Genomic DNA, 20,454 nt, shown 5'->3' with positions numbered 1-20,454 from the left:
TGCTGGTCGATAGCCAAGCATGGCCATGAGGACCACAGCAACAATGAAAACAACGACGGCGAAGACAGAGACGGAAACATGTCTAGGACAAGCCACCCAAGTGCAGACTCAGACACCCATGCTACCTGCTCCCTTCCCGGAACAAGTTCACCCCATTGTCTGAGTATACTGCAAACAAGAGAGGGGAGAAAGAGAGGAGAGGCGAGGTGGGCAGGCATTGATTCATAGAGGCTGCCTTGTCGTCAATGGTGCTGTTTCGAGAATTGGATAATGGACTATCGAGGAAGGAGTACCTGCCAGAAAAAGGTGACACGAAAAAAAGGGGGGCTGCTTAAGTAATCGGCCAGCCTTGGGTGCGTTCACCGGCCTTGCGTGTCATGTGAACCTCACGTACATCGTCGCTCCATTGCTCGCTCGTGACGGTGTCCGCCTGTGGAGCTAAGGGGGTTGTCTGAGGAGAAAAACGACAAGTAGTCATATTCACCTGACGGCCGGATAATATGGTGATTACTACCACTCTGTTGGATGGGAGCGGACGCTGCATACAGTACAGGTTCCTGTTACGTATATGCCTGTGCGTCCTTTAATTATGTGTACATTCTGTTCGAGTTCGTGTTCGTGGACACCAAGTATTTTGACAATCGCGAAAACAGGTATGGGAGGTATACGCAATTTGGAATGCGTCAAGTTCCCGTCGAACTGCATTGGATGTTATTGCATTCCATCGCCGCCCACCCGCTATAAAGACCGAAAATCAAAGAACAACGCCCAGTAGTCCATTCCTCGCATGGATTCAAGCTTTACTACATCACAGGTGTATCGAAGATATCATTTCTCCAGCCTCCGCCACGCTCCTCACCGTCTGCTACCGCTTCTTCGGCACGCAGGGCCTCTTCATGCCATAGCTTGACGATGCTGCCTGGTGTGTAAATGTCCTTGAAGACTCCCTGCTGTGGAGCATCGACTCCGACACGGGTGTATACATCAGGATCTTCTTCTGGAGTTAATCTCGCCAAAACCGCCTTGATAAAGGTGAGTACGTCCTGTGGCTCGGCAATACGCGTTGCTCGGAGTCTTTCACGTGCGAAGATTAACTCCCTGTTTGCAGTGCGGAGGGTCGAGACGATGCCTTCAGCGATTGTCTTTTCCAACGATCGACGAATGAGATGTTTCAAGAACGGCTTAAACAGCCAACCGAGCCATGACAGCTTGCTTTTGCGCAGTGTATAGTCCAGCTTGTGAATGTGAACCCTCACGCCGCGAAGTGTCAAGATCTGCTCGATACGTTCGCGACCAACTTCCATATCGATACTGATGTCAATGCCACGTTCGTCCAAGGAGAATGAGGCAATCCCTTCATCAGCGAAACGAATCAAGCCTGGGTGGCCTCGAACCCAGAAGCCCAGATCCTGGGCGGCGACCGACAAGCCGTTGACAGAGACAGTAATGAGGGATTTTGTGCGAGAGACAGTCTTCTTGGAATGGGCTTTGCGAATCTCCAAGTCATTCTGGGTTGAGACCAGAAGGCGATAAGGTAAGAAAGAAGTGGAGTTCACATTGCGGCCAGGTTCAAGAACCAGGTTTTCTAGTAGAAGATCCATTTCGGGGACGGACACCTCAATACGAGGAATGGGAATATGCTGGATGCTTCTGATGAGTAAGGGAAGGAAGATGTGGAGGGAATCGGTTATCAGATCTGGGTTTGTAATCTGATTGGGCGGTGAAAGCGTTTTATAGATGCGGCGGGTGGCCAGCAGCAGGGCATTGACATCCTGATCTTCCACGACGGAAGTGAGTGTGATCTGAGTTTGCTTGAAGAGTTTATCGAGATCATCGCGGAAGGTGGTTTCAGACCCAAGCTTTGCAGATTTTTGTTTTAGTTCTTCGATTTTCTTATCGGCGTTCTCAAAGAAGTCGGGATCAGTCAACATCTTCTGTACTGAATTCCCAATGTCGACCATGAAATCTTCGAACTGAGGATCAGATTGAGCATGGCTAAGCACCTGGTTGAAATATTTCTCGAGTTCTTGCCAGGCCTTCTTATCACCAAAACTGCTCAAAAGGTCCCAGAAATTACGGACGGCACGATCCAAAGCTGGGTTGGTGTCAACATCTTCTTGCGCGGTTGCGATAGCGGTATCAGCAACCCTGGAGTACGCAACGGCATACCTCTGGATCAGCTTCGCAATCGTGGAAACCGAGTCCTGGTAGTCGGTCCGTTTTCTCAAGTGTATGACGGTCTGTTTCAGTCTGTACAGCAAGGATTCCCCTTGAGCGCCAGTGAAACTCTGCTTGGCACTTTCGATTGTATCCTTTCCAACTTGAGCGCCCTGCTGGCTAACGACTTTGGCAGTTTCCTCGGCCCCTTGTTCGAGATCTTGCTTGGAGGGAAGAGAGCCCTCATCTGCTCCAGGCTCTTTCAGGGTGTTTTCTTCTTCAGCAGACAATACAAGTTGCTTGCCGGTCTTCTCTGCGGCGGCCGATAGGGAGAACGCAGTGTCGGCCAGGACTTCTCTGCCTATCGTGGCAACGTCATTCACAAAAAGCCTAAAGTCCGAGTTCGTGAGGAGCAGACTCCCGACGGTTCGAAAACTATCATAAGTTGCTCGAGCGTCGGCCCTGGCCTTGACCTTTGAGGCGGATTGAGCGATATCACTGATATCGACGGAGATTCTGGATTTTGTAAGGTACCAAATAAAATCTTGGATCTGGTCCTCGCTGTTCTTGTTTCTCAAAAGCTCGATGAATAGCTTCAGCCAGCCTCGACAGTTTCGAACAAGTAGGCGGCCTGAATCACTCAGCTCAGCGTTACCGGGGTTGAGGAGGTCGGAGGCGAGGAGGGTTCGAAGATTGATGATGGTTTGTTCATTGGATGGCATGTAACCCTTGGAAAGAGCTCTCACCATCTGGTACGAGTGCAGTTTCTGGTGGAGAGCTCTTTGACGAGCAGTATCGTCTTCATACCGTGGGAGCAGAGGCTCGGTGTCGTCACCACGTTTACGGCCATATCCACAGCAGGAAGCGAGGAAGGACATTGTGGGGTGTGGAAGGGCGACAAGGGGCCACTGTTATCGAAGCACTTAATTGTAGACGGGATGGGTGGTGAATAGAGCTATGGCATAGTCAACAGGTGCAATTGTGGAAGTGGTAGTTGTGATAAATGTGGTGGTCACAGAGTCGGTGGGTTGGTAGGCAACAATTGCATGTTCTCAAACTGGCATGCACGTATGTACTGCATGTGGAGCTCGAAACGTCATGCATACTGACCTGGCTCCCTCGTCTTGCTCATCCGCATTCTGGGCTCGGTGGAGAGTATCTCCGTCCAGTAGTGTTGACCGACTAGTCCAGTCGGGGCTAGCCAGCGGCTAGTCTAGCCTGAAGCTACTAGCCTACTACTAACGGAGCAAGCTCTCTCCGGAACAACCTCCCTCCGGCCTACGCTGCACGAACGGTTCTTCCGCCTTTCCAATCTCTCCCCCATAATGACCATAGAATCACTCGCTGGCTCAGCAATACCTAGAGAAATCATGTCTCCGGTATACCTAGATTGCAGTCTTCTTTGCAACGTATAGTCGTATAGTATATTAATTGCAGTGGTAATGTTCAGCTTGATTTGGATAATATGTGACTGCAACTGATAGCTAGCATAGCATGGCTAAACAATCAAGATAAGACTTCTTCCCATGTATGCCCTAACCTGAGCTTCTGTGTTCGAAACGCCGGTAGTGAAATGCCATGGACCATCGTGCCTTATCCATATCCCCAAAATATCAGACTCGCCCTCTTTCAAGGGAAGCATCACCAGAGTAGTTAAAGAAATGTTCAGCCATAGGCTTGCCGTTGTTTCCATGTGCATGTGCATCTTCCCTCCGCCGCATTTGGCAGGAGATGGAGGTAAGACGGTGAGGGTGGTAATGTACAGACTTTTGTTCGGTGTAGACGGGCAAAGGAGAAGGGGGACATTCCAATTTGATCGTTAGATACTCATTAAATAGCCTGGCCCTTTTCTGGTGTACAGGTTTGGTTATGCTTCGGTGATGCTGAAAAGCACAAAGTCGACTGGATCAGAGGGACTGCTATCGCTGAATCGATCCCTTCATATGACTGATTGGGTCGGGGAGCCGCCCGTTCGCTCACTATTCGTCCTCCTTCTTGTCTTGGGATTTCTCCTGCTTCTTCTCAGACTTCTTACCATTCCTCTTGTGGTGCTGCTTCTCCAATTCCTTATGTCTCTCTTCGCGCTCCTTGATCCTCTGCTCCTCTGCGGCGACCATATCCTTCCACAGATCATCGGAGCCAGGTTGGTTGCCTTGGCTGCCTACCTCGCGCTCAACCTGCTTTTCTAGGTATCGCTTGTGCTCTGGATCACTGGGGTCGAGGTATCTCACAGTCTCGTATCGGCCCTTTGCATTCCGGGAGTCTGAGATCTCAAAGGCTGCAGTGGCCACGAGAACGCCGACCGTCAAGAACTGTGCGTATACTCTTGCCTGAACAATCTTCTGTGGTCCTGACAGGTATTTATTCCGATTGACAATGGCGAACGCCGCAGCCATAGATGCAATCCAGCTTGCACCGACAATTTTATATCGTTCCCGGCGGCCAAAGTCCATGGCTCGCTCGGTGAATGTCTTGCCTGCTCGGTCGGCCTCCAGTTTCTGAGATTCTCGTCGCCTGTATTCCACATCTAGAGGATTGGATTCGCTCTCATATTTTCTGGAGTAATGATCTGCGTTGACAATGCCAGCAAAAGTACCACTGGAGGTGACTAGAAATGCTTTTAATGGGAGGGTGAGATTCCGAAAGAAATGGTAACGACGTTGAGCGAGTGCAACACCAGCAAGGCCGGCTGCGAGGCCGACAGTGCCGCCAACCGCACCGCCGTAGAGCACGGCATTGTAGTGTTCGCGTTCTTGTTCTTTGGTGAGGATCTTCATGGCGACGAGTGTGTTTATGTGGGGTTCGAGAAGGTGGATGAGGATGTGTCGTGGAGGAGTGGATGTGTGCAGAGAGGTCCTGCGCGGGACCGATTGAAGATGAGTAGGTGAAGGTCGGCGAGGTGACCAAAGGGTTTTATCTTTCAATTACACCCCAGTACTGCTCCGCACCAGGGACAGGGTGGGTGTTAGGATGAAGGCCGGGTGTTCGCCGGAGAGCTCTCGCGTCGCTAGGTTGGGCGGTTTAGCGAGCTTCAAACTGCAAGCTAGAAGCCGTGCCCTTTGACGTAGGTTGGGACAGTAGATGGGTAAGAATGTTTACGGTGGTCGGGTTGGTGTGGGAGACAAATGGATTTCCGCAAAATGTGGGTTGCAATCAGATATATCTAGTTTCCACCACCAAGCTGTTACATAGGGTGTGCATAGAGTACTGGGGTTACAAATTCTTGCTCTTGCCATCGGTCGTTGGTGGTCTTCCCTCGCTCTCCTGGCTCAGGCTCAGGCTCAGGCTTGGGCTCATTATGACATCAGCCAGAAGGGGCCACCCCCCAGCTGGACTCGCCGTGGCTCCTGCCGTTTGAACCAGCACTGGCAGGGAAAGCATATCCGCGCCCTTCCCTCCTTCCCGCCCTCCTCGCCTTGTTGCCCTCGTACCGCGTCCTGGCAAGGAAGCCGTTAGTCACCTCGTTTCCCGTGAAAGTCTGCAAGTGAATAATCACGCATCAACATTCGACTCACGGTGATCCGAGTCGCATGTGGCTTCTCTGACTTTCGCATCAGGTGGCCATAAAGATTAACCATCACTCGGTTAGGCCATTCCGGACGTGCTCCCTATGGGCCGTGGCCCCTGCGAGATGAGGAAACGAGGTCCCCGGGCGTCGCCGAATGGCCCTGGCTGGTTATCACTTGTTACTTAATCCAAACGTTTTCCCGCCTGTCTGGTGCGTTGTTTACCATCTCCACGGCCCCTGACTCGAGGCTTACTTGTACAATACAGGAGGAGCAAGTACGGATACTCTTGTTATTTATTGCGGTCCACTCCGGTTTTCTTTCGGCATTCTGCAAAATTACCCTCTGCGGGTAGAGCCCCCGGAACATTTCGCTCATTTTTGGCAATTCATGGTCTCCGGCGCAATGGTATCTCGCCTCTGGACTACTTGGACTACCTATTAGGCTCCTCGCGTCGCTGTCCCCTTCCTTTTGTAGATAGACTAGCCTCCTTACGAAGACTACCATCTTGTGGCACCCAATTTCTCGCTCGCTCGTGAACACCTGATGCCCTATGTCGGTGAACAAATATGGCGTGATACATGACAGCACGAATTCCTCCTTCTTGAGGAGGCTCACACTCATCCTGTAGACAGTCCTTCAACCGACTTATTTTCGCAAGGAAAACCTTGAATCAAAAATGTAGATGGAAAATGATATTGCTCGCACTCTGCACTAATGATCGCGCCTGTAGGACATGGCTAAAGTGGCCAGAGAGCGTGGGTTCAGCCTCGGACGAATTTTTGTCGCACCACGGTTCTAGTTGCCCTGCAAAGTAACTTCCTGGCAGCTCTATCGTTGTCTCTTGGTTACATCCCTGTGGCCAAGCTGACCATTTATATGAGTGGTCCATTGCTTTTTGAACTCACCCCAGTGCTGACCCTTTGGGACCTTGGAGTGTTCGACTCCAGGCTGAAGCATGAGTCGCAAGCTGGATCCTGTTCCGAAGCTCTGATGAAATTACCTATAAAATCAGGGTCAGAACACCCATCGAGCTATTGTCTATCCTCGCAGTCGCGTCTCCCGCACGACTACTGTCGTTACTACTGTCATTACCGAGGGACAGCCATTCTCGAAGACCCAAAAGGCAGTCCAAACCAGAAGAGGACAACAGGCCGCTTTCAACGTCGAACGATGGAAACCTCTGGTACAATGGTGTAGCTCGTGGCTCCGGGCAGCAATCTTGCCCGGTTGCTCGGCCTGTGTCCTGGTGCTACATTACTTTTCGCCTTGGGAACCAATACTGATGCAGCTTGGATATCGTCGCGCTTCTTTGTAGGATCGTAAGCTGCACGTGCCCAGGTCTTCTTGGTGTAGTCATCGCTTCGCTGCAAGATCGGCCTCGACCACTCTTCCATCAGTTTGGTTGCCTGCCGTTTAATGGCTGGCTCGGTACGCTTCGATTTTCGATAGAAGAGGATCACCTTCCCAATGCCAGAAGAAATCAAAGTCTCTTTGTTCATCGGCAGTTTGGCAAGTGCTGCAAGTAGTTCACGCTGGATGTTGTATGCTGGAAGACTGCCGTCTGTCAAGGGCTCCAAGAAAAATCGAACTGCTTCTAAGAGGTTGGTTTCTGGATCCAAAATAGACTGGACGTAAGTGTTGCGGTTGAGCAGAGAAAGTACTTCCGGCAGCATCTTCAGCTTCTGAGAGGCAGGCAGATTTTGTCGTACTAAATCTCCATCAGCCTCTGCTGCTGCGACCATGCGATTCCGTATCTCTTCGATCTCCTGGTCTGCCATTTGTTCGAGATCCTAGAAACTGTTAGATGGAAAGGATATCCCTGCGCATTGACTTACGATTTCGCCCTTTCTGATCCTCTTGCCAGATGACTTCTTGACCGCTGCGTCCATAGCCCGATCGAGCGCGCGTCGTCTGCGCTCCTCCGGTGTCAAATCTTCATCGTTGATTTCAACTCGTGCAGGTCGAGGCTTCCTCTCGCCATCTGCTCCACCCCTGGCCCTTCGTCTCTTACCCTCGACCTCTTCACCCCCAGAAAAACCATCATCGCTACCGCGTCTCCGTTTGTTTTTTCGAACCTTCTCTCGGGTTACCCCCTTCTTCTTCTGCGGCAAGTCTTCACCTTCGACTCGTTTCCGCTTTGTGACCTTGATGCTCTTGTTGAGGGTGTCGAAGTCAGGAGCCACCTGGACAGCAGAAGCATCGAAGTCGGCGAATTGAGCTTCATCGACTTCAGACAGAAGTGATTCGTCGTCAGAGTCATCTGCGTCGGCGGCATGCTTCGAGGCGCGATCTGCAAAGTCGTCGTTTAGATCGTTGAGTTGATCTTCATTCTCGGAAGGTCGATCTTCCCCTCCAACATCTGCTGGTGGTCTGTCATCGCCAGATTCGCTCATGATGATAGTGATGGTTCAATCGAGGGAAAGGGGATCGAATCTGCAGAATTTCCGGGGTGCAAAGGTAAGTCGTAGTTTAGGCACGGGCGAAATGTAGAAGAAATTCTCGTGTAGGAAGGGATGCTTGATTATGTTTTGAAGATTCACGAACGCAGTGACAATGAAAGTTGAAGTCAACTGGGAGTCTGTGCACGACTCGTGTTGTCACGTGCTTACTATTTGCTTGATTCATGAACAGTTTACCTCGCTGGCGTGCGGTGACTGGTAGTACATCAGAATTCCTCACTCACTCCCGGATCAGAAACCATTCAATGAACGGTAAGTACAAGGAAGGACCGGACGATTTCACAAGAGAATAGATCTGGCTTTACAACTGGGACGAGGCTGTGGACTGCCCTGGCCAGCTTGCCTCAAAGTACCATGTTGGCGTGCAGGCTGCAAGGCCGATCAAAGAGCCCACCAATATTTCAAGCCCCAAGCCTCCAGGTATCAGTGCATTCGATTGATCTAAAAATTTCGTGAAAAGCAGAATACAATTGGTAAGTTTTGGTCTCACCGCAAAGACCTATAAATTTTTGGATCTAGACATATAAAGCAGGGATCCTGTTCTGCTCGCATGTAAGCTCATCATCTCTGGCATCTCAAAAAGTCCAAAGTGGATATTAGTCTAGAAAGGTCACACCACGTCCTATCAAACGAGAACTCCACTGATACAACTGTTACACTGGTAACCTGTCGACGTTCCATTCTTCAACCAGCAGTTCGCAGAGTTCGACGTATTGCTCTGTGCCATATTGTAAGTCCACGTCACACCTTTACATTGCTGCGCGGTGCCAGTTTTCCAGGTCTCGGTGAAGCGGTTAACATTGGTGCAAGCATATAGACAGTCAGTAATGCTGTATGCAAAGATCCCGACGATATCAGCCACCACTTTCGTGCTGTCATCTCGATCTTTGATGTTGTTGCCCATGTCAACTCCACAGCTAAGGTCGTATCTTTCGTCGTTTTGTACGTCTATTCTGGATTGCTGACAGCCGGGGTCTGCGAGTGTACCGACATAGTACGGCTCGGGAACCGTAAACGACTTCAGCGAAGATGGCTCTGGCAGGGCCGAGGATGTCGCCGTCCCTGATGCTGACGCTGTTGGTGTCGCTACCGCATCGCCTGCAGTAACTGTGGTCGTTGAGACAGTCACATTTGAACTGTGGGCCCTGCATTAGCGTCCAGGCCTTTTTGATTTTGTTGGAAGCATCCACTGTGTTCAGCGGTATGTCACTTACCTTGAATCGTCTTTACCAGACATCGCACCAGCAACACCTCCACCAACGGCACCACCAACCACCAGTGCTGTTATGATGGCGACTAAAAGACCGAAAGCAAGGGGAGATAGGCCCCAAGGGTTACGTTTCTGCTTTTCTTGAGGCTCATAGACATCTTGTTTCGGTGGTACTTGGTATTGATATGTTGTCTGGGGTGTGAACGCCTCTTGACTGGGTAGTGGATAAGAGTTTTGTGGGTAGGAAGGTTGTGAGTAGGAAGTCTGAAGTGGTCGTTGGTTCAGTCGAGTGGCAACTTCTGGGTAATTCTCGTTGCTTGATGAAGCCGGATATTTATCTGTGGACGCGGGGGATCCCATTGCCGTTCCCGAGGCCTGAGACCCTGTCTTTGCGCCAAACTGGGACATCTATTTCGCTGTCTCTCGCCCACAGCGTGAGGGTCAGTCGACCTCTTGGTGGGGTGGTTACTTCAATTGATGGTTGGTACACGGCAATCAGCAAGCTTGTGAAAGAATGCACGAGTTCCAGGCGAGTAAGTGGGATGAAGAACGAGAGGGTTGCTGGGAACGAACGGAGCGTGAGTGCTATAGAAGAGTCCTAGGAGTACACTTGAACAGAGAGAGCGTCTTCTAGCTGGGAGGGATCTTCATGCCCTTGTCCTGTTGTCTCGGGATCCATTTGGTGCCGTCCATAGTGTTTGAAGTTGCAGCGTTCTGCGGCAATATAGATGAGACGCCTTACCGACCAATAAGTGAAGATTTGAACCCAAACGAGCAGGGGTCAAGTCCAACGCCCCGATCAGCCCCCCAGGCCTGACCTAAAGAACCATCTGATCTGAAGCGCGTCGACTAGGGAGATTCTGCATCATGGAAGATAGACAAACTAGCATTGTACTATGTCCATATCCAACAAATTCCCGAAGCTAACGATGAACTGGTCCACACAGAAAGTTGTCCCCGTCGTGCTGTTTGATAACAATTGGCTAAAAGTATTGGCAAGATGTCTGCGTAACCGCAGTTACGTTTTGTTTGGACCTTGGGCTTTCCTTTCATGCTCGCTTCGCGATCGGACATTTGTTGATCTCGACATCTCAATGAAAGGCCGATCCAGTTGACTCGAGTCGGAGGAGAAGTCGAGGCACAATGACTAATCTCGGTAATCAGCTTTTAAAATAAGAAATGACTTAGGAAAGCAATACTCCAAAACACAGCCCAAACGACAGGCTATACAAGCGCGCGAAATCTCCTTAATCCCAGATTCGTGGACTAAGCAGAGCCATTCAAAGCTCATCTCATACCTGGTACCCATAGTCAGATCATCGGGGCTAGCGCGGTGATGTTATTACGTATCAATGGGGCTCCCTTCCAACCATGGACTCTATACGTGCCTTGTGGTCTACTATTAAACCATGCGCACCATTCGATTGACAACCTCGAAGTCGAATTCGCCTTCTCGTGTGAGGCTCATTCGATCGATACCGTCCCCTGATCTGAAGCATTGATTTGTACGACTTCAATCGATACCAGGCTATTTGAAGTATTTAAGGCAACCCAGTGTGGACAGGTAGTTTCCGAGCCACTCCAATTAAACAGTACGCAGATGCCTTGGCTAGACGACCAGAGAATCGCCCGCCTCTTGGCAGTCAGGGGTACCAATTTTGCTGCGCAACGGCCAGGGTCATTGCTGGAACAGGGATTGTTTGATTCAGCGTTGTTGGCGTGGCCCTGCAGGGGTTTATGAACACTTTTTTCAGCGGCCTAGATCACTTGCATGCCTGCCATGCCATGAATGTCGAGACTGTGAGGTCCCTTGGGATAATAAAGCCACCACTATGCCGAGTATTAGAGGGATGGCAAGGCACAAGTATCCTGGAGCGTCCAGGGTAAAGTTCGGTGAGATCCATCATGCGTCAATCTATCTACATACACCCCGCTCGGAGCTACAGCCCTGCCGACGTGGCTTAGAGCTCAGCCTCATGACCATCCCAACTCGAGCAGGCTGCAGCCATCCACCAGAGTCGGACGAAGCTTGGATACGCATGGGTCTCTCGTGGGAACACAATTTGTTGAACTTCAAAGCTCTGCTATTGAGGTCGGGCGCTTCACCGCTTTCTCTCATGATACTTGTGTTTGCCTAGATATTACATGTTTGACTGCCAGTGTGTAGCCCATCGGAATGGCTCAGGATAGCCCGTTGTCGATGACCGCCAATATCCTGGCCATTCTGACATTTGTGGTTGCTCTGGCAGTTGGATTCTACGCGCGAGCATCATGGCTCAGAAACAAGCTGCAGGCCGATATGCAGTTTCTAGATCACCTGAAGGCGCTTTATTTCATCCTGAGGGACACCTCATTGCTCGAATCAGATAAGGACTTTTACACGACCCGAGAGGGCGAAATACATGTCCGACAACTATATGCTCGTTTGTTTTTAATTTCAGAGAAAATGCTACAGTTTTCCCGACTCTCGATAGCAAGCCGGGTGAGGATGGCGACTGAACATTTTGAGTTTGCAAGTCTTGAAATTCGGAATGTTGAACGACTGTTAGAGAGCTTGAGGTATCGCCAGTTGCGCTCCAAGCTTTTCGAGATCTCTCATATAATGTAAGTGATTACAGCCAAGGCTTATTGGTCTACAAGAATCAACAGGCAGAAACTAGGAAGTCATGCGAGCGTGAACTCTCCGAACTTCGAAACCCAGTGGACTATATGCGCTCTTCGAATGGCCAGGCCGTAAACGGTGATCCTCCGACACCAACGACTCCGACCGGCCAAGTTACTACAAAGACCACAAACACGAACATGTCAACCATTACCTCGCCGGTATTCCGCACCAATATCATGTCTGAGCCGAGCATCTTTTCGATCGAGTTTCGGGCTTTTCAGCTTTCGATGAGCCAGAATCGAACGGTTAAGCTACAGTTGCAGGGAATCCAGTCCCTATACGACCTTGCCACGCGCTTGGAGGATGAGAGGGATAGAGTCCTGGAGCGACTACAGAAGCTCGGTCTAAGGGATGACAGTTTCAAGGTCCTAAGCATTACAGCCACGACATTTCGCTAAGCGTTAATGAACTTCGCCCAAGCTTTCCAACAACGTGTCCCATCCTTGATGAATGCAGATCGCTTCAGCGACAAGAAAATCGTATTGATCGTCAAAGGGGACATTGGCAAGGGGATGAGGCTTTGCTTCGCTTCGGCTATCTCCAACAGGCACGGAGCTTAATCGATATGATGATACTAAGGCAACGGCAGACACCCAATTAGTTTCAGATCACCCTGTGTGAGCGCTGGTTATATATGACTACAGCGCTGATCACCGTGTATATATCCTAAAGATGGGTGTCGATATCAATTCGTGGGAACCTCAGTCGTCCCGACGTGCGACGAGGCCTGCGGTATAACCAAAAAAATACCATCCCTGCATATCTAGGGCCTCCGAACCCAGAATCCATCTACACAGCTTCGGCTGATTTTCCATCTCCAGTCTTCCACCGACACAGGGAAGCCCTTCGGTGGCATGAAGCAAGTGCGACAATATCTCGCACGAAAGAACAACGCTTGGAGGTCCAGGTAGTAATGTCCCACAGTAGTAGGTACGGTGGACTTTATGGTCGCGAACTACCTGCGCCGCATTATGTATCTGGGATTTTTTGTACATTGAACAAACATTTGATCTTGGAATTTGCCCTCATCTCAATACGTTAAACCCTTCTCACACTTTAAGACTCCTCACCAACCCTCCCCTCTTGATCAAATCCGCTGCCGCAGCCGTTACCAACACACACGATGTTTGGAGGCCGTAGGTCCTTTCCCATCTCCCGCAAGCAACCTATACCTATCTTCGCGATATCCCCAACACCACAATGCCCTACCTACTCACCACGGATGCATGTAGCTAACACATTCTCTCTTCGACGATACAGCCCCTGAACAGCTCTCGGAGAAAGAAATCCGCGACGGCGAAGCGCGCGCCACGCTGGAAGTGCAGGTTTTCTCGGTCGCTTGTCTTGCACTGTGGTTCTGTACGTCCTGCGGTCCCCTATTTGACCACATATGCACATATCTCTCCCAGTCCTCCATCCTGCGGCGCCTCGTGTCGCTGTGTACTTTTTCGGGAGACATGGACATGCTTCGGAACTCCCCTCTCACGCCACATCTATGATACTTCGTTTTGAATTCGAGCCCTATCAGGGTTTACTATTGCTAGTGTTTGAGGGACAGGATTTGCTGACCAGTTATATTATTGGACAGCTCCGCATGTGATTGATTGGGCGCAGAAACTATTCTAGGCTTGCGTTTTGTATATTTTCTACATCGCTCATTGAGCTGGGTTGGGCTAGACGGATTTGGCGGCCCAGTGGAAGCAATGTGACGATCGGAAATAGGATTCCTTGTCATATCAAGGTCAGCTAACAACCAAGACGAGAGCACATCCTCTTTCGATGTACAGTTATTGTGTCCAGTATGCTGCGCGGTAGAGATCGCTGGGATCTAGGACCGATGTTCTACAATACATGGTAGAGCATCAAAATGATATCTCAATTCATCAAGGTGTTTGACCCAAGTTTGCCTGTCGCTATGCAAGATTCACCCCAGCCATCTAGTTGTAGTGACGGGGTCATAGACCAGACGGAGCTGAATTGAACACTCGCTGAGTCTCAACGCCGTCGAGGGATGTCACTATCCCGATCCTTCGAGATCGCTTCCCAGTCTGCAAATTCTTGTGAAACCAAATTCAATTCCTTGTGCAAATGTCGTAATTGTGTATCATATGCTTCCAATGTCTGCATGTTATGTTAGTAGATAGACCTCAACTGAGAGCTGTGGACGGTACCTTTCTAGCAGCCACGATGGTCTCTTCATCAAGGGTGGAGTCTTCCTCATTCGCCGTTGGTGCAATCCTCTCCATCTCCACCTTGATTCGCTTTGTTCGTTCTCTGATAGCCAACATTCTAGCCCAGATTTCTTGTTCGCGTGCGTTCAGGCTGGGGTCGAACACTTCACGTTGGAGGTTTTCCAGCTTCGCTTTTAGTTCCTCTTCCGCATTATCCATCACATACCCTCTATTCCGCAGAGTCTGCACCTTGACTGCTAAAGCTAGAGTTCTTTGCGCAGCTGAAACTTGTCGTCGGTTGCACTCCTCTAGCCGTGCAGCCACGTTCTGACGATGCGTATTGAGCTGGGCATCGAGAGACGCATTGATCTCTTGGAGCATCATATTACACCTCTGAATGGCTTCCATCTGAATCTGAGCTTTGCGCCCCAATTCAAAGAACCCTCTTACCAGAAGCGGGACCCATTCAGGCCCAGGGCGTTTATTGACGGCCTCCTCCCATTTGTCTTCATCTTCATCAGGGCCGGCTCTGTATTTAAATGCTTCCGCCTCGCTACCAACGTGCTGGTATAGGTACCCGCGCAATGGCGAAGACAAGTTCTGTGGGTCCCATTTGTTTTTGACAATGTTCATCTGCGCGGGGATGGATCTGAACACATTCAAACCTCGGCCTTCTTCCCACATGGACGGAGAGGCCGACTGCCCTTGCTGAGATTGGCCAAACCGTAGTGTTTGGTCTAGAGGACGCTGTGTCTGCGGTTGCTGCTGTGTAGAAAGTCCAAACATACCTCCAGTCTGGGCCGGTTGCTGTTGCATGGATGCGCCGAAACCTCCAACCCCACCCCCACCCGCTCCAAATAATCCAGTTCCGGTTTGATTTTGAGGCTGACTTTGAGTAGCAGAAGCACCGAAAGGTCCGATGCTTGCTTGAGGTTGTGGCTGCGAGGAGGGCTTGCCGAAGTTGAAACCGGCGAAGAGCCCACCGCCTGGCTGGCTCGGCTGCTGGTTCGGCTGCTGTGTCTGCTGGGCTTGTTGATTCTGCGGTTGGTTGAATATTGAGGATTGAGAGAAAAGGTTAGATTTTGCAGGCTGCACCTGCGCCTGAGGATTATTGAAGAAACTCATCCTGTGGATTGACGGAGAAGCGGAAGAGCGACAGCGTCAGGAATTGACGGAAAACGTGGGCAATGATGAAGCGTCGACCAACAGGGCATCAACAAGACATATTGAAGAAGTAATTGCAACGAGCGATACGTGACGATAGCAATGAAGCTGATCGTGGTTGCCCAATGTCTGGCTCAAAAGGTGCTGGAGATTTTTTTTTGGGCTTGTGGTGGTTGACACGCGAACGAACGCGATTGAACCAGTTGCAGCTGCGGAGGAAAAGGTAAACCGCGAGGCTCTACACAGGCAGCCTCAAGGCTTGGCATTCGCAGGGAGATTCGGATTAATATAATTCCGATATCGTCGAGAGGATGACGTTTTTAAGGATCTGGTTCAATACCCACGCTCCCTCTGCCTTCACTCATGTCCACCGCACTTCTATATCTAAGGACATTGGCCGATGCCTTCTTATATTTGTAACTGCAGGGCAGTAAAAGCCAAATAATCCTTGGTCATGCCGCTTGATATTGGCTTATGCTACATAGAGAAATGGTAAAGTCTGCTCGACTCTGCCAAGATCTACATCCGCAAGCTGCAGCCAACGTCTAAGTCCATTTCGACTCATGGAAGGCGTAGCAGTAATTCCGACTTATCAGGGATTGTGCAACCTTCTACTCTGATGCGATACAAATGAGGCTGTAGAAATGGACTCCCACGCCTTGAGTTCCACAGCCTCGAATGCCCTCCACGAAGCTTTCAGTCGTCGACTGGTGCTTTGCAAACGGCGACGGAATTGGTTCAGCACATTCAACCAGCAGGGTGCTGCGGCCTTGGGAATAATTTTATCGCTCTTGGAAACGAACGCCGTCGTACGAATTTGTCGAACTTCCAGATAACGTGCTTGACCAGAGAAGGCCACCGTCTATGTGCAATCCAATCTTGGACGTGTTTGTTTTCTTGACTCTGAAAATGAACGTGGTTGAAAGACAATGTGCGCAATAGAACCACCTATACCGCCCTCTCTGCGTTTACCGAATTGGGGACGAGACACTGAATACAGGATACGACAAGCTGAACGGTTCATTGAAGCGAGAAATGGCATGAACCTTTTCGTTCTCGGCGTTGGATTGTGGAGCGCTGCCATATATTCTGGCGAGGTGAGTGTGTCTAGTGATTCAACTTCATAACAGACCAAGTATTGTGATATTCCTTACTTAAGCGCATGAAACCGGCACGTCCTCAGGAACCCTTTGATCACAAGGCGTTCGGGGAGATGCTCGTCGCTCCACCAGTCGTTAAGCTCCTCTTCTTCTGTATTTGTCTTTCCGTCATCGAGCCCACCCCAAATGATTAGCATAGCCGTACCTCGCAGAAATGTTGGCCCGTTCACAATAGGAGTCTATTCTGAAGCCATGATTTTCCAAGTGGCTATCGCCGCCGGCACAGTTTCAAGCGGATTCTTTCTTCACGATCGGTTCCGATAGTTTGAAGTTGAATTGAAGCCTAGACGTGAGTTCCGAATGATGTGTGATGTCGACTCCGGTTGGAGAATCAGCCCTTTCTCCGCGTTTTCAAATAGCCCTTACTCCACTCTATCGTGCCTCTCTCATCTCTTTGCCCCTTCTGAGTGGGCCGCTCGGGCGGAGGTGATCGTCGTCCAGGCAGGCACGAGGCTATCACCATGTGATGCTACCTGGCTCTTTCCAAAAACCCATCATACCTTGATACAATCGACTACAGGAACCAGTCTCTGAGAAGCGCGCTCTCCTTGTCCAGATATCTTGGCCAGCAGCCTGTCGACTGCTCGCAAAAAGTTACTTTCTAAAACAAACGCCCTCCCTCTAAGAAGAGATTGATAAAACTTCAAATTATATCTGAGCCAGCTGAGGTCAATTTTCTAGCTTGGTATTCTAAAGTTTCGATCCTCTGTATCCAGAGCTTCTGTTGTCTGATGCTCTGGTGAATTTGCTCATCACAAGTGCATGTGCACCCCGGGTTGATGGACTTTGTACTGCCGAAGGACAGACGGCATTCGAACATTCTGATGATACTTTCGTCAGCGCCCTGCCATTGCACATAGGAGAGGTTTGCTGGATGTTTATGAGGGCGGCAGCTTCCTTCCGATATGAATAGTTTATCTCGCTCAACGACCCACGTATCGAGATCGGTTCCCATATATGCGCAATGCTAATTTTGGCAAGGCCTCTCATCGCTCAGATATTTCCAATTGGGGATGAGTTGTGGTGCCCAAGGTCGCCGGGACTGTTCCCTTGGGATCGCTAGAATCTTCAAATCTGTATCTAGTAACCGACACTCGCATCCCCATCAGACATAGAGTTCGACAGCTATCTTGCCAGTTCCAGCGTTCAATTAACTACTCGTTTCTCAAAGACTAGGCGTAGGTATCGGGAATGTCTCGGGGGAGCGAATGGCCAGAGCGAACGGAAATGCGAGCGAATGCCAAGTAATGTAAACTAGGCCTAATTTGGCTGTAAAATTAACCCCTTTTGCATATCCTGCCATTATTCATCCATTTATTAACTACACTGTCATCGTGAACCCTCGTCGACAAGGCTGAGGTTTGATAAAGCCTCGTCGGCGTTAACCTTAGTGTTGACGCCACTCCAGGACCTCCGGATCAATATTCTTCCGCTTCATTTACTAGCCCTAGGGTCACTAAATTACTATCGCTCCTGGGACTTAGGAATGAACCCTTGCTATCGACCCTAGTTAAATTTAATAGTATAGTTTCGCCGTCTCTTTATCCTACTAAGTACTAGTAGCGTAGTTAACGCTAGAGGCTTATTTAGCGTAATCTATAGCGGAGAACCCTCTAGCGAGGGCTCGCGCCGTAGCCGAGGCCGCTCCGGAGTGAGGATTACTAAATCTAAAGTTTCTAGTAGAGGACTACTCGTAGGAATAACTTCCGATAGAGGAGGGGTTATAGAAATAACCTTAGAGCTTATAGGGATATCTTAGAGAGGCGTATATCTAATAAACTCTATAGTATCCTCCTTTTTATTATATCGGTGTTTTAGTCCGCAGCCCAGCGCAACTCAATTTACTATAGGAGCCTAGGGAGCCTAGGGCTACCGTACAGCAAGGACAGTTTTCCCTACGCTTATACATTATAACTAAGCTCTTACAGCAACTATTTTCTACCCTATAAGTATACTATAATCGATATTTTTCCTATACTCCTATATATAATCGATATTTTCCCTATACTCCTATAGTCTATATAGTAAACCCTCTATCGCCCTTCTATTCTATCGTTTTAAGTTTAATAGCTAGTATACCTATATATACTATATCTCTCTAAGTTTTATTATCTCTAGCTATACCTAGATACGCCGTACTCTCTCTAGATATAAGGGTTTAGCTAGGAATTTAGAGTAATTCGTCTAACTACCGTATAACGAGGATTCTAAAGCTAAGGAGAGAAAAGAAAAGAGAAAATCTATCTACTATACGAATAAAGGAAATACTTTCTATCCTCTTCTATAGTAGATTAATATAGTTTCCTAGGAGATAATCGATAGAAAGAAATTATATAGCTTTAACTATATAGTTATATAGCCTAAAGGTATACTATAAGTAATCGCTCTAGAGCGTACTCTAGAGCTTTATACGAATTTAATTCGTAATATTATTCTCTTCCTTTCTTCGTATAGCGCTAAGAAGCCGCTACTTCTAATAGAGACTAGTCGGACGCCGAGTAGCGTATAAAGTAAAACTCTTATTTCTACTTACTTTTATCCTACTTTTTCTTTTCTTATACTAATTATAGAGAAAGTTTTTTATAAGTACTTATTTCTACTCCTATTACGTATAATTATTAGTTATTACTAACTCTTAAACGCTCGTAGTCGATATAGTAAATAAGTAAGCGAACTAATCTATTTCCTCCTCTTTAATTCGTCTTCTATACTCTAAGCCCTAGGCCTTTCCGTTTAGTCGTATATACTAATAGGAGAACGGAAAAGTTAAGATAATATAGTATTAGTAGTATAGAATATCGCTATAACTTAGTATTAGTTAGAATAGCTCGCGTTAACTTAAATTCCTATTTTCCTTACTTTCGAATAATCGCTAGTATCGTACTACTATAATACTTCTTAACGGACGATCTTAGCTATACTAGAAACGAACGTACCTTTCGTACGAAGAGTAGTTACTCTAGTATAGATCTAATTATATCGGCTATCGTATATTAACGCCTTACTTATTTAGAGCCGAAATATTCTTTTTAGTCCTTATAATCGTTATAAGCGCTTAATATATTTATTTCTAGAATATTAACGTATCTTAGGATACTTCGGTAGTACGTACGATAACTATAAGTAGTCGAACCGCGGTACTCGTTATACGAAGCGCGATAAAGACGACGATAGTAGTATTATAGTACTATTATCGAATTTATTCGATAACGACGGCGCTCTTCTCCCTATCTATAAAGCTTTCCTTCTTCCTCCTTCTCCTTCTCGCTTCGGCGAGGTAGTTATAAAAAGGTTCGCCTCTTAGCGGTAGGTATATATAATATTTCTTTTATTCTCTTATTCTCGTATAATACTTATATTAGTACTAGTATAATTCTAGTAGATAAGGAATATTCTCTATACTTAACTATAGTTTATACCTTAACGTAGCGGTTAGGCTTTATCGTATAGTAACTAAATAAGCTAAATATATATAGTATAATTAAATATTTTATTACTTTTATAGTTCCTTTATATATACTTTCTCTTTTATTCTCGTATAGTAATTAAGAAGTCGATTATCTCGCTATCGATTCGTATATATCTAAAGCTACGGTATTCTAGAGCGATAATTTCGGTTTCTAGATTAATTCTATATATTCCGTCTATTTTACTAAATATTATCTTTAAGACCCTCGACTTCTTCGTACGAATTTATAGTAAATAATTCTTTTAATCTAGTATTCTTCTTCGTTCTATATAACGATAGAATTCGACTAAGTATCGTTAATAACTTACGAAGGTAATAGATTCGTAGATACTATACGTAGTATAGGGGTTTAGCTAGGAATTTAGAGTAATTCGTCTAACTACCGTATAACGAGGATTCTAAAGCTAAGGAGAGAAAAGGAAAAGAGAAAATCTATTTACTATACGAATAAAGGAAATACTCTCTAGCCTCTCCTATAGTAGGTTAGTAT

At 48.1% G+C, this 20,454-nt stretch overlaps 6 protein-coding genes across 6 annotated transcripts; all 6 read right to left on the bottom strand.

Moving 5' to 3' along the window:
• Nucleotides 1-803: 803 nt before the first annotated feature.
• Nucleotides 804-3,035, bottom strand: A1O9_09467 (uncharacterized protein; the record flags this gene model as incomplete). The annotated part of the gene is made up of 1 exon (XM_013401437.1): nt 804-3,035. One exon carries the CDS (start codon nt 3,033-3,035, stop codon nt 804-806), a length of 2,232 nt encoding a protein of 743 aa, XP_013256891.1.
• A 1,101-nt stretch (nt 3,036-4,136) lies between these two features.
• Nucleotides 4,137-4,934, bottom strand: A1O9_09466 (uncharacterized protein; the record flags this gene model as incomplete). Its single annotated transcript, XM_013401436.1, has 1 exon — nt 4,137-4,934. One exon carries the CDS (start codon nt 4,932-4,934, stop codon nt 4,137-4,139), a length of 798 nt encoding a protein of 265 aa, XP_013256890.1.
• A 1,889-nt stretch (nt 4,935-6,823) lies between these two features.
• Nucleotides 6,824-8,059, bottom strand: A1O9_09465 (uncharacterized protein; the record flags this gene model as incomplete). The annotated part of the gene is made up of 2 exons (XM_013401435.1): nt 6,824-7,456; nt 7,502-8,059. The coding sequence occupies 2 exons, from the start codon at nt 8,057-8,059 to the stop codon at nt 6,824-6,826; spliced, it is 1,191 nt and encodes a 396-aa protein (XP_013256889.1).
• Nucleotides 8,060-8,756: 697 nt separating this feature from the next.
• A1O9_09464 (uncharacterized protein) lies at nt 8,757-9,698 on the bottom strand (the record flags this gene model as incomplete). Its single annotated transcript, XM_013401434.1, has 2 exons — nt 8,757-9,270; nt 9,340-9,698. Coding segments are annotated over 2 exons (873 nt in total), but the record flags the coding sequence as incomplete, so codon positions are not given.
• A 4,297-nt stretch (nt 9,699-13,995) lies between these two features.
• A1O9_09463 (uncharacterized protein) lies at nt 13,996-15,296 on the bottom strand (the record flags this gene model as incomplete). Its single annotated transcript, XM_013401433.1, has 2 exons — nt 13,996-14,121; nt 14,172-15,296. The coding sequence occupies 2 exons, from the start codon at nt 15,294-15,296 to the stop codon at nt 13,996-13,998; spliced, it is 1,251 nt and encodes a 416-aa protein (XP_013256887.1).
• Nucleotides 15,297-16,218: 922 nt separating this feature from the next.
• On the bottom strand, nt 16,219-16,653 carry A1O9_09462 (uncharacterized protein; the record flags this gene model as incomplete). Its single annotated transcript, XM_013401432.1, has 1 exon — nt 16,219-16,653. A coding segment is annotated over exon 1 (201 nt), but the record flags the coding sequence as incomplete, so codon positions are not given.
• Nucleotides 16,654-20,454: the final 3,801 nt, after the last annotated feature.

This window comes from Exophiala aquamarina, assembly GCF_000709125.1.
Source record: "Exophiala aquamarina CBS 119918 chromosome Unknown aczIA-supercont1.10, whole genome shotgun sequence".
NCBI classification, from domain to species: domain Eukaryota; kingdom Fungi; phylum Ascomycota; class Eurotiomycetes; order Chaetothyriales; family Herpotrichiellaceae; genus Exophiala; species Exophiala aquamarina.
Note: the sequence above shows the minus strand (reverse complement) of the source record. Positions and strands in the feature narration are given on the sequence as shown.